Source organism: Malaclemys terrapin, chromosome 23, assembly GCF_027887155.1.
Source record: "Malaclemys terrapin pileata isolate rMalTer1 chromosome 23, rMalTer1.hap1, whole genome shotgun sequence".
Lineage (NCBI taxonomy): Eukaryota > Metazoa > Chordata > Testudines > Emydidae > Malaclemys > Malaclemys terrapin.
Genome location: NC_071527.1, coordinates 1,930,934 through 1,944,084, shown reverse-complemented (window position 1 = coordinate 1,944,084; position 13,151 = coordinate 1,930,934). Strand labels below are relative to the sequence as shown.

General features: G+C 65.2%; 1 protein-coding gene across 1 annotated transcript; it reads left to right on the top strand.

Annotated features, from left to right (window-relative positions):
• The first annotated feature begins 4,914 nt into the window (after positions 1 to 4,914).
• CD63 (CD63 molecule) lies at positions 4,915 to 12,255 on the top strand. The gene is made up of 8 exons (XM_054012849.1): positions 4,915 to 5,024; positions 5,351 to 5,427; positions 9,909 to 10,097; positions 10,343 to 10,417; positions 10,668 to 10,763; positions 10,986 to 11,135; positions 11,376 to 11,459; positions 11,835 to 12,255. The coding sequence occupies exons 2-8, from the start codon at positions 5,362 to 5,364 to the stop codon at positions 11,898 to 11,900; spliced, it is 726 nt and encodes a 241-aa protein (XP_053868824.1). The 5' UTR covers positions 4,915 to 5,024; positions 5,351 to 5,361; the 3' UTR covers positions 11,901 to 12,255.
• Positions 12,256 to 13,151: the final 896 nt, after the last annotated feature.

The window sequence follows — 13,151 nt, the reverse complement described above, 5'->3', positions numbered from 1 at the left end:
CCTGCCCTCTCGCCTTTCATCTGTTCTCCCTCCTTCGCCCCGGGCCAGGCCCCTGGCCCGGCCGCCCCATCTCCAGAGCTATTGCCCGGCTGGTGCTCCTGGGGCACCGGTTCTAACCCGGCCCTGGAGCGCTCTGGGACTGGGGCGGGGCGGGGCACACTGCACCAGACCCCTCTGGGCACGGCAGCAGGCCCCATGCTATGCTACCAGCCGGAGCCAGCAGGGGGCAGGAGCAGCCGGGCTGTATAAACCCTGCTGGGCAGGAAACGTTCCCCCCTCTCGAGCCAGGGTGTGCTTTGCCCAGGGATGAGCAGTGAGCTCGGGGGCCAGGCCCACAGCAGGGCCCCGCCAGCTGCCCCCGCTGGCTGGTCAGGGGGGTCGGGGCAGTACGGCTTCTCTTCGAGTGATTGCTCCTGTCTATTCCACAGTAGGTGTGCGTGCTCGCCACGTGCACCGGTGCCGGAAGTTTTTCCCTTAGCAGCATCCGTAGTGGGGGAGCCCCACTGCGACCCCTGGAGTGGCGCCGACACATCGCGCCATAAAGGGGGCTGCGTGCTCCCCCCACCCTCAGTTCCTTCTTGCCGCCAGTGACGGTAGTCGGAACTTCGTGCTCCAGCCTTGGCTGCAGTGTTTATAGCCTTAGGGGTGTCCAGTCTCACTGAACTTTCTTTCGCTAGTGCCGGGCTTGGGGCATGCCCCGTGGCCCAGGCTTCAAGTCGTGCGTGCGACTCTTGTCACAACTCTATGCCCAGAAGCCATCCACACACTCAGTGTCTTCGCTGTCTGGGCAAGGCTCACGTTAGTGAGAAGTGTAAAATTTGCCACTCCTTCAAGCCGCGAACAAAGAAGGAGCGTGAGATCTGACTCCGAGCTCTCGCCTCGTCAGCGGCCTAGGTGGCTCATGTCCCTATTCAGGACATCTGCAGGGCTGCTCCGTGGTCCTCTGGCCACACTTTTGCATCGCACTATGCGATCGTCTCCCAAGCACGGGATGACGCCGGGTTTGGTCGGGCGGTGCTCCGCCCGGGTAACCCTTAAAACTCCTACCCACCTCCGTCAGGCATAGCTTGGCGTCCCCTACTGTGGAATACACAGGAGCAATCACTCGAAGAAGAAAGGACAGTTACCTGTTCCGTAACTGGCGTTCTTCGAGATGTGTTGCTCCTGTCTATTCCACGTCCCGCCCTCCTTCCCCTCTGTCGGAGTTGTCTGGCAAGAAGGAACTGAGGGTGGGGGGAGCACGCAGCCCCCTTTATGGCACGATGTGTCGGCGTCACTCCAGGGGTCACAGCGGGGCTCCCCCACTACGGATGCTGCTAAGGGAAAAACTTCCGGCACCGGTGCACGGGGCGAGCACGCACACCTACTGTGGAATAGACAGGAGCAACGCATCTCGAAGAACGCCAGTTACGGAACAGGTAACTGTCCTATCCAGGCCCCCTGCCCCACCCTCGCAGCGGAGTCCCCGGACCCCTGCCCTGCTGCCCAGCCTTGGCGTGTGCGAGACCTGCAGAGTCGAGCCAAGGGTGCTGGGAGCTGCCAGGGAGTGGGGTGGCAGGGAGCTCGCCGGGGCCGCTGGCTCTTCCCTTCTTCCCTGGCATGCAGGTCCCAGCCCCCAGCATCCTCTGGGCACCCAAGCTCCCTTGGAACCCGCTGGGGGGGGGGTCCTGCTCCAGGCCCCTTGGCTCAGGCCCGAGCGGGGGGTGCCGGGAGCTGGACGCAGAGGCGGGCAGGCTGCCCTCTGGGCCCAGCTGTACAGAGGTGAGCAGCGGGGGTGGGGAGAGAGGCGCAGGGAGGGAAAGGGACCTGCCCGGGGTGACCTAGTCTGTGAGCACAGAGGTAGGAATAGAACCCAGGAGTCCTGGCTCCGGGCAGCCCGTGCCCTGGGGCTCCCCGACCTGGCAGCGTTGAGCTGTCCCTGGGCAGGGCAGGAGGGAGGAGTTTCCGTACACCTCACCCTGCTGCTATCTAATCTGGAGTGATGGGCCGCACCTCTCCAGGGGGTGATCCAGCCCCAGGGCAGGGCCTGGCTGGCTGGTGGGGCTGGGAATGGGGCATGGGCCTTTCCCCTCTAGGGGGCGCTGTTTCCAGGTCTAACTCCTCACCTGGGGTCATTTCTGAGCTCTGCACCCACCGTGAGCAAGTCACCAAATCTCTCTGGGCCTCAGCGCCCTGATCCCCTGACCTATCGAGTTAGGGGTCAGGCTCTCTGGGCAGGGGCTGGCTCCTCCTCCGTGTTTGTGCCGGGCCTGGCATGGGGGGCCCTGGTCTCGGGTGGGACCGCTAGGCACTACACACTACAGATACTAAAGTCACGCTCCAGCTCCTCGCCCGGCCCGTGCCGTGGGCAGCAGGCAGAGTGCCCGTGGCCCGAGGGCTCAGACCACACGCTGCTGGTGGCTGATCGTGGTGGTGGGTGGGATGGTCTCTCTGTAATGCCCTGATGGAGGCCATAAAACACAAGGGTATGAGGGAGACATTTAAAACCAAGGTCCTGCCCCTAATTGACAGCCTCCCCCCCCTCCGAGACTGAACCGGGCCTGCCATTGCAACGGGGACATAAAGGAAGGTTTGTCCTGTCCGGGCTGACGCCAGCCCAGCACCCAGGGACTTTCCTGGGTAAAATGAAGTCACTTTACAAGGCAGTTCGACAACAGCCCGGCATTGTCTGCATTCCCCAGAGGGGGAAACTGAGGCACGGAACAAGCCAGTGACATGCCCAGGGTCACGCAGCGAGGCGGTTGGAGTTGGCAGTGGAGCCTGGAAGTCCTGGTTCCCAGCCCCCTGCACCAGCCCCCTCCAAGACCTGGGACAGAACCCAGGAGTCCTGGCTCCCCCGCTGTCCTCCCACATGGCTAAACTTGGCTGGCTCAGCGGTGCGGGGGCTCAAAGGCTCCCTGGAGCAGGCGATTCAGCCCCCAGCGCTGTCGGCTCCTGCACCTGCCACAGGCTGTCGTGCTCCGGACGGCGCTATTTGCCAGGGAAACCAGCTCTCGCTCCCGCAGGCCGCCTGCTTCCACGCCGGAGGAGCCGCGTTCCCTGGGCAGCTGCCCAGCCCCACGAGGCACTGGCAGCCGCGTGGCAAACCAGCTCCTTGCGCCCCATGCCCCGCTCAGCCCTGGGAGAATCACCTGGTCCCAGAGCAGAGCCCCCCAGCCAGGCTAGAGGGGCTGGACGTGATCCTCCCGGGAGGGGGGCCGGCGGTGAGGAAAAGCCTCACTCTAGGGCCTGGGTGAACTATCGATTTGGGGTGGACGCTGTTCTACCGCCGTGCAGGGGCCGGAGAGACCCCAGGTTCTCCTCTAGTCTGCCCTGGGCACAGCTGGGGCACTGCCAGCGATGGGGTTCTCCTCCCCCTGCCCCGGGGAGGTGGGGCCAGGGCCTAATCCCCCCCCCCCCGTTAACAATCTGGGGCTAATTTGTAACTAATTCGTCTGGTTTGGCTTCCAGCTCCCAGCCCCTTCGAACCCAGCGCTCAGCGCCCGGGGCGGTTTGGGTCCCGTCCCAGATGGGCCTTGCTACACTGCCCAGAGCAGCAGGGTGATCCCGGGGCTGGAACGGCTCCTGTCCCAGGACAGATGACTGAGGGGGGATAGGAGAGAGGGCGAGGAAATCAGAACGGCCAGACTGGGTCAGACCAAGGGTCCATCCAGCCCAGTGTCCTGTCTGCCGACTGCGGCCAGTGCCGGGTGCCCCGGAGGGGATGAACAGAGCAGGGAATCACCAAGTGATCCATCCCCCATCACCCATTCCCAGCTCTGGCAAACAGAGGCTAGGGCCACCATCCCTGCTAGTAGCCATTGACGGACCTATCCTCCATGAAATTATCTAGCTCTTTTGAACCCTGTTATTGTCGTGGCCTTCACAAGATCCTCTGGCAAGGAGTTCCACAGGTTGACTGTGCGTTGTGTGAAATATTTCCTTTTGTTTGTTTTAAACCTGCTGCCTTTTAATTTAATCAGCTGACCCCTAGTTCATGTGTTATGAGTAAATAACACTCCCTGTTTGACTTTCTCCACACCAGTCATGATTGTATAGACTCTATCATATCCCCCCTGAGTCGTCTCTTTTCCAAGCAGAGAAGTCCCAGTTTTATTAATCTCTCCTCATACGGAAGCCGTTCCATACCCCTAGTCATTTTTGTTGCCCCTTTCTGAACCTTTTCGACTGTATGGTTTTTGAGATGGGGCAACATCTGCACCCAGTATTCAAGGTGTGGGCATCCCATGGATTTATATAGAGGCAAGATGATATTTTCTGTCTTATCTATCCCTTTCCTAATGATTCCCAACATTCTGTTCCCTTTTTTGACAGCCGCTGCCCACTGGGTGTTTTCAGAGACCCAGCCGCAGTGAAAGGGAGGAAGTGACTAGGGAGGGTTATTTGCCCTTTCCCTGGGGTCGCCAATGAAGTGAACAGGCAGCAGGTTTCCTACAAGCGAGAGGCAGTGCGTTTCCATGCAATGCACGGTTAACCTGTGGAACTCCTCGCCAGGGGATGTTGTGAAGGCCCAAAGTATAACTGGGTCAGTTCACGGGCAGGGCCGCAGCCGCCTCGGGGCGACCTAAACCTCTGACCGCCAGGAGCTGGGAGGGGACGCGGCGTCTCCCCCAAAGCTGGGGGAGGGCTGCGGGGGGTGATGGGATCGGGGGCGAGATGGGGACTGTCTGACCCAGGGCCGCAGCCCTGGAGCTGGAGGAAGTTGCTGTTAATTCCCCGGCGGGGGGGGGGGGAGATTTCAGGTCACGTGGGGGCCGCGCGTGGGGGGGGGCAGATCCCGGGGCTGGCGGGGTCACCCTGGGCCCGGGGGGGGGGGGGGGGGGTAACCGGGTCCCCTGGAGCCGGGGCTGGGACCCACCCAGGGGCGGGGCCGGGGCCGCCCCACGCCCACGCGGGTTTCCTGTTGACTCACAGGGGTCACGTGGTGCCGGGGCCCCTCCCGCTACCTGCGTGGATCCGAGCAGTCAAGTGACCGGAGCTGCGTCCCGGGGCCCAGAGCGGCCGCGGCTTTCGTGGGGACCGAGGTGAGGGGGGGGGCTCGTCTCGTCTCGTCTCGGGCGCTTTGGGGAGCCGGGGAGTTGGGGGGCGGCTGGGCCGAGGCGGGGGGGATCCGGCGGGCGGGGCCGGGCTGGGGGGGGATTCCGGCGGGGGGGGGGCTCGGCTGGGGCGGCGGGGTGCGGGGGATCCAGCGGGCTGGGGGGGGGGCGTTCCCCGGGAGAAGGGCTGGGGGCGGCGGAGGGGGGGGGGGGCTTTCCCCGGGAGACGGGGCTGGGGGGCGGCGGGGGGGAGGCGCTGCTTCGCACCCCCCCCCCCCCCCCCCCGCGGCTCTGAGCGCTTTGTCCCTCCCCAGCACCGGGCGCCATGGCGTTGGAAGGCGGCATGAAATGCGTCAAGTTCCTGGTTTTCTTCTTCAACTTCTTGTTCTGGGTGAGTCGGGCCTGGCCCCCCCCCCCCCCCCCGCACCCCTCGTTCCCTCGAGCGGGCTCCTGACTGCGTCACCCCCACCCCCAAGTCCCCCCCAGCGCCCATGGGCGTGTCTCCCTGCCCCATTGCTGGCGGGGATCTGGGGGGCCGAGCCATGGCTGGGAGGTCCCAGGGTCCAGCCCAGCTCTGCCGGGGGGTGAGGGGGGCAGGCTGGAGACTCCCCAGGGCCTGCTGCAAACTGCATCCCTGGAGTTGGACCGAGTGGGGCTCCCCATGGACAGGGGCTGTGGCAGGTGGGGGGGTTCGGGTGTCTCAGGATGTGGGGGGCTGATCCCCCTCTGTGGCAGGGCATGAGCTGGGCCTAACCTGGGGTGGGGCTGGGCGGAAGGTCCCCGGGGGCTGGTTGTCCCCGTCGCTGGCAGGCTGGAGGCCGGGCTAGATGGGCCCGGTCTGGGGCTGACGTGTGGGGCCGAGGGGCCAGTTGGGCTCATTAGTGAGACCAGGGAGATTCTGACTCCCAGCCCTGTGCCCCTCTGAGGTTCGGAGCCGGGTTCTGGCCCAGCCCCAAAGAGGCTCCTTTTCCCTGCTGTGGGGGCAGGACGTGGGCTAGCTGCGGCCCAGCTCTGGTGGCTAATGGGGCCTCCAAAGGGCTCTACAAACACACAGAGCATCGGCCTCACACTGGGGCCAGGGAGGCGAGGAAGTTGGCTAGTATTGTCATGAATCTGGTGCCACTCAGACCTTCGTGGCCACAGTGACCCCAGGTCGCCCAGGACCAGCTCACGGGACTCTCCCCTGCCTGTTTGCAGTATGGGGTCTATGACAACAGGCTTGGGGTTCTGACTTTCCTTGGCAGAGAGCATAGTGCCGCCGCCTCGTACAGGCCTTGGCTAGCGATGGCACCGCCCAGCTCACGCCCTGGGGTTACAGGAGTTTCCGTTTAATGTGTCTGGAGGGTGCAAACCAGCCCAGAATTGCAGGTGAGGCGACGGGGCCTTCCCTGGCTGCTCCCGGCTCTCCGCTGGGGTGGGGCACAAGGGATGACTGGGCCGTGAGGCTTTTTCTGGTGCTCCGGGGCAGGAAGTCTGGAAGGTGCCTGCTTGGCAGCGACTGACTTGTTTGGGGGTGTGGATTTGGGGGGTGGGGGGGTGGGCAGCTAATCCTAAAGAGGAGTCAGGTAGGGAAGGTGTGTGTCCCCCCCCCCCCCCCCCCCGAGCAGCTGGTGACTTGTTGCTAATAGCCCAGCAGCTGCACTGTTGACATATAACCAGCCAGCATTAGGTTTCAGGGGTAACGCCCCGAGGCAGTGAGTGAGTCATACACATTTTTTTCCAAGAGCGGCTGGAGACTTTATGCTGGGCCGCCAAGGCCGCACGGCAGCATATTCAGGGCTGGCCTCGCCTGCCCTGGACAGATGCCCCCCCCCCTCCCCCCGGGGAGCTGGGCCTCCCTGGCCCATTCGCCCCTTGACACCTCTGCTGACGCTGCCACGGCCAGTCCGTGACCCAGTGACCTCGGGGGCCGTGGTCCCGGGAGCTGGGCGCGGAGGGGGCCTGTCACGGTGCTGGGCCCCCGCCCCGAGGGAGATGCTATCGCAGCCGGCGTCATGTGCCCAGGGGGAAGTGGCTGGTGGGGAAAGACCCGGGCAGCGCCTAACGGCTCCGGGTGTCGATCGTAATCGGGCAGTGATTGCCCAACGGAACTGGCCGGAGGGGTGGGCACGTCCTGCTGGGAACGGGGGGGGCTGAGTCACCCCTCGTAGGCGGGAGGAGCGGCTCTCACGGGGGTCTCACTTGCTCAATGGTGGGGCAGAAGCCAGAGCCTCTTGTTCCAGCCCCACCCGGCTAGGGAGGTCCCGGGGGAGGGGGCGTGTGCCCAGCCCTGGCCACTGTCCCACAGAGGTTGGCACGGGGACCCCGCCGACCCGTTGGCACCGGGGAGTCCCGGGGCGGTGCTGGAGCGCCCGTGGTGCCAGGGATATGGCCCAGGTGCCCGCAGTCGGGCTCAGTGGTGGGCTTGGGCTGGAGCCGGGGGAATGAGGAGAGCCTGGCACGGCAGTGGCCCTTGTGACCCCAGTGGCTGTGTCTGTATCTCCCCTCGGCCCGGCAGGGACGTGGGGCAGCGTCAGTGGTGCCCGGCCCAGCCCGTCCTCGGTGAGTAGCTCAGGGGAGCGTCCCGGTGTTTGCACAGGCCGGCAAGCTGGCCGCTCTGTTTACCCTCCCCGGCAGGTAAACACACCTGAGCAGACAACATGGGGCTTTCCCGGGGTGGGGATCCCGGCGGATGGAACGTCACTGAAAGGGCTTCGGCTCGGAGTCTCTGACCGGCGCCCTGTGCTGCCCCCCCTCCCCCCCAAAAAACCACCAGGGAATAAGGCTCCAGAAGGTGGAGCGGCCTCATTCGGCAGATGGGGAAACTGAGGCACGGGGACGGGACCTGACTATGGCGGAGTTGGTACTGGAACCCGGGGGCCTGAGCCACTTCTGCTCTAACTGCTGGATGTTGCTCTCCTCCTAGGGCGGGAACCCCAGAGGCCTGGCTCCCCGCCCCTCCCCCCCGTAGCCCACCCCGGGGAGGTGGGGGTGAGGGGGCCGGGCCTGCCCCTGGGGCAGCTCGCCGGCAGCAGCAGGAGGCGGTTTGTTGCAGGGCCGGTTGGGTCCCGCTGTGCACCGAGAGCTTGTCCTGCTGATGGGGGCGGGGGTTGAGCCAGGGCTGGGCTAACGTGGCAGCCGCCCGGCCCTGCGGGGGGGAGGGTCGCGTTTGGCATCGGGCCCTGTAGCCGAAGAGCCGGTGCCAGAATCCTCTGCCCCCTGCGAGGCCTCACAACGCACACACACACACAGACACTCACGCACACACACACTCACACCCCGCCTGCGAGCAGGCCAGGCCGGAAACCCAGGCTCCAGAGTTGCTTGGCTTTAATAACACCCCCCCCCCGCCGCCCGCCATGTCGCTGGGCTGGAGGGGGAGAAAGGCGGCTGGGCTCTGGGGGGGAACAGGGAGGGCAGGATGAAGGGGGGGGCGTTATTCCCCCGTTGGGGACCCCCAGGCCCGGTCACACCCGGGGGTGGGGCCTATTCGCCCATGTGGCATTTTCCCGTGCCCCTCCCCCTGCTGGTTCCAGCCGATCCCGACCCCCCTGTGCACAAGGAACCCCCCCCTCCCGGGGGGCTGACGGAGAAAGGGGAGGTCCAGAGTCACAGGACACATACCCGGTGGGGGGCGGGGGGGAGTTCCCATGGGGTTACAGTACTCGGACCTGGGGGGTGCTGACTCCCCAGCCACACAGGGTCTGGTGCCCCCAGCTCTGTCCTGCTGGTACCAAATCACCCCCCGCTCAGTGGGGTGGGACCAGGGGCGGGGTAGGGGCCTGTGATGCGGCTGAGCAGTGGCGCCCTTGCCCGGCAGTGGGGCCACGGACCCTATCTGCCTCCCCTGAGTGGGGCCAGGGTGTCTTGGTCCCTGCCTGCCTCTGCCCCTGGTGAGCCCCCCCTCCCCAATGTGTCCAGGGAATGACCCTGCCCCCTCCTGGGGCTGGCAGCGCTCTCTGCCCCTTGATCCCTGGCAAGTGGGTGGCGTCCACGCACCTGTGGGTCTGTGTTCCTTGGGCAGGGAAAGGTAAATAGGGCCGGGCGGGGCTGTTTGGGAAGGGGGTGGAGGCTGGTGGTGGTGGGGAGCACGTGGGGAGTGTACTGTACATGGGAGTGTGGAGGAGGCGAAGTTCAGTAGAGTTTGTGCTTTGAGATCCCCAGATGGGATGAGGAGATAAGGAGGCCGCAGGGCCTGGGTCTGTGTGTGGGTCGCTCTCTGGGGCCAGGTGGGACTTACCCCCCTTATTGGGGGGGTTCTCACCCCTCCCCTTGCTCCAGATTGTCTTTAGGGTGGGGGTGTCTCTGCCCCCCCCATTCTGGTGTCTGAGATGCTGCCTGGGCGGCTGGTGTCTGCATGGCATCACCCTGGCACTGCTCGGGGTGCGAACCCTGATGTCCTGGCTGGGGGGGGGATGGTATCCCGAACTATCCAAACCCCTCCCCCAGGAGGGGATACTGGGCAGGACCTGGTGGGATGGGGAGGGAACTCCTTTCTCCAGCACTGCTGCTGCGAGGCCGCCATGCCCTGCCCCAGAGGTTGCTGCATTTCAAGCATGGCCTGGCATGTGCTTCGGGATCCTGGGGGGACATTTAAGCTCTTGTAGCAAATAGAGGAACTCCCTGAGGATGGCAGGACTGGCACTCGCGTCCCCCCTCCTCCTCATTCCAAAAGCCACCCCGGCTACAGGCGAATCCCCATCAGCTGCCAGCAGTACGGGGCTGTGACACACAGCTGAGCAGGTCAGGTGCTATCCAGCAGAGGGGACGTGGGCAGCACGTTCTTGGCTCTGATGGGGCCCAGGGCCAGCCGGGGGCTGGGAGGGGTGAGTGTGGGGGAGGGGCGCTGACCAGGCGCTGCGCGGGGTTGACCTGCCCCCGTTTCCCCTCCAGCTCTGCGGCATTGCCCTCATCGTCATCGGGGTCTTAGTGCAGCTCGAGCTCAACAAGACACTGATCATGAGTAGCCCTTCGGCCTCGGGCGCCCCCATCGTCATCATCGTGGTGGGCGTCGTCATCTTCTTCGTCTCCTTCTTCGGCTGCTGTGGGGCCTCAAAGGAGAACTACTGCATGGTCACCACGGTGAGGGGGTGTGGCCAGCGGCAGAGATGGGGGGCAGGGAGTCCAGGGCGGGGGGGCCAGCGGGGAAGGACTGAGGGGCATCACAAGGGTTTAGGGCTGGGGGGCAGGGAGCCTGGTGGGGAGCTGGGGGGGCAGGATTCAGGGGCATCACAAGGGTTTCGGATGTGGGGGCAGGGAGCCCGGGGCTGGTGGGGGGGCTGCGGGTCAGGGCTGAGGGGCACGGCTCACCCCGTTCTCTCCCACAGTTCGCCGTCCTGCTCACCTGTATCTTCCTGGTGGAGATCGCGGCTGCCATCGCCGGGTACATCTTCAAGGACAAGGTGGGCACCTCGCTGCCGTGTGGCTCCCGCGATTGGGGGAGCGGGGGGTCCTGCTCCCCCGGCGCAGGCATCTCTTGGGGCTGCCTGGGGATCGCCAGTGGGGTTCAGCCTGGGTCCGGGCCCCTCCAGCCGAGGTTGTGGGTGACGCGAGAGCCCACAAGGGGGCGCTCGGCCCCGGCAGCCCTGTTCCCCTGGGCGCTGCCTCTGGAGATGCATGTGGCTGCTCTGACCCCCCCTGCTCCCCCCCCAGGTCCGCACCGCGCTCCAGGGCGGCCTGGAGGATGCCATGAAGAAATACAGCAAGGACAAGCTGGTAGAGGAGACCATGGACGAACTGCAGAAGAAAGTGAGTGGGGGGGGGGGGGGGTGACCTTTGACCTCATTTGGGGGACCAGGTGGGGTGTTGCAGGCCCTAGTTCCAAATGCTGGACCAAATTTCCCTCTCACAGCTGGGGAGGGAACCCAGGAGTCCTGACTCCCAGCCACCTGCTCTAACCACTAGACCTCACGCCCCTGAGGCCAGACAGCTCCTGCTTGTTCTGACCCCTGGTTCTCTCCTTGTTTACAGTATTCCTGCTGCGGAGCCCAGAACTACACAGACTGGTTCAACTACGATCCGTTCAAAGGGAACAACAGCGTCCCCAAATCCTGCTGCCAGGCGAACGCCACCCTGTCCACCTGCAACGTCAATCCCACCGCTGACACCATCAACGTCCAAGTGAGTTCCAGCCTGGGGCTGGGGGGATGTGTGGGCAGGGCTGGGGCGAAAGGGGAGTTCACACTGTCCCAGCTGGAGCTGGTGGGGATGGGCAGGGCTCGGGTGTGGGTAGGGTTGGTGGGAAAGGGGGGTTTGCACTGTCCCAGCTGGGGCCGGAGGGGGGTGTGGGCAGGGCGGGGGTAAGGGGGTTCGCACTGTCCCAGCTGGGTCTCTGAGCTACCTCATCGGCTCCCGCTGCAGGGCTGTGCGGAGAGCATCGAGGCCTGGCTGAAGAAACATATTGTGATCGTGGCGGCCGTGGCGCTGGGCATCGCCTTCTTCGAGGTACTGAGGGCCCCGCCCCTGGTCCCCTCTGCTCCTGGCCCCGCCCCTGGACCCTGGTCCTGCCCCGCGGCATGCCCCGCCCCTGCTCCTGAGTCCGGACACGGGCAGTCCGGATGGACCGGGCAGTGCTGGGAGTGGGGTGGGGGAATCCAGGGTGCTGGACAATTTCCCTAGATCCCGCGGCTGGGCCTGGGCACAGAGCTGGGACCCTGAGGGGCCGATCGGGGAGCTTTGGGGGGTGAGCTGGGGGTGCACCTCCGTCTAATGGGCTGGAGGGCAAAAGTCGCAGGGCCGGGCAGTGCCCGGCGGGTGGGGGGGTTAAAGCCGGGGGGGTGTTGGCATCGTGATCGCCTGACTCCTCGTCCCCTCTTACAGCTCCTGGGCATCGTCTTCGCCTGCTGCCTCATGAGGGGGATCCGGCGCGGCTACGAGGTCATGTAGCGGCCGGGCGGGGTCGTCCTGCCCCAGCCAGGACTCCGGGGGGGGGGGCTGGGGGTGTCTCTGCCCCTTTAAGCCGTCAGACCCGCCTTCTTTCCGCAGCGCCCCCTGGTGGGCAGCTCCTGTCCTGCAGCGGTTACCATATTTCCTCTAATGGAGGGGCAGCAGGTGCCTTAAATATTTGCCAAACCCCCTCCCCCTTTTTTTACTTTAGCTGCCCCTCCCCCCCACCTCTCCAGTGTCGGGGAGGGGAGTCTGGGGGGGGTTCTCTGTCTTTAGGGGGAGGGGGAATGTTGATATGTTTGAAGATGTGTTTGGGGGGGGGCACAATATTTTGAAAATAAAAAGCTTCCCTGGATTGCTCTGTTCTGCCTCGGGGCTTCTTGGGTCCTTCGGCCCCGGCTTGGGGGCAAGGGGGAGATTTGACCTCGTCCCGTCTGGTGTCCATTCCCTTCCCCCCCCCCCCCAGAATTTAAAGCCCAAGCCGTGGTGGGGCCTCCCCCGGCTCTGCTCCCGAGGGGCAGCTCTTGGGGGTGGGGGGTGGTTAAGGCAGTTTCCAAAATGCCCCTGTGCTCACCCCCTCCCCGCAGCCAGGGCCCGTGTGGGCATCTGCCGGGCTCAAAGCAGGTGTTACTGGGGCAGCCCGGGCTGGGTAGTGCCGGGGGGGGGGGGATTCCCACACACATGCCCTGGGGGGGTCCATGCTGGGGGTCCCAGGGGAGCAACCCCCCCACGTCAGTGGTGAGTGGGGGGCAGGGCCTGCCCCCAAGTGTTAACCCCTCTGCTGCTGCAGCGGGGGCGGGACCGGGAGCCTCGTGCCCAGCTCAGTGGGGGGGCATGTGTGATTTTCCCCCCCCCCATCCCTCTGACCCCTGAGTTACCCCCCCCTTCCAGCCCAGGGCTGGTGACCACACACCAAGAATTTCACCTGCCTGGGCTGGTGTTTCCCCCCCACACACACACGCCCCCAAAAGCATGGTGGGAGGGGGCTGGACTTGTTCATCTCCCCCCCCCCTCCTTTCAATATTTTTCAGCCCCTGAAGGTCTCTGGCAAGTGTTGTCATGGAAACTTGTCCGGCCGCTCCCCTCCGGAAGGGTCCTGCTTCCTGCAGCAGGAAGGGGGGGGGGAGCCAGCAGGGCCCCCGGGGGCTGGGTGGAGACAGGCGGGGGGGGGGGGGGGGCTGCTGCTGAGCAGCTGAGAGCCTGGCCCCTTCCAAGCCAGCAGGAGCCCCTGGGCTGGGGCCAGGGATCAGC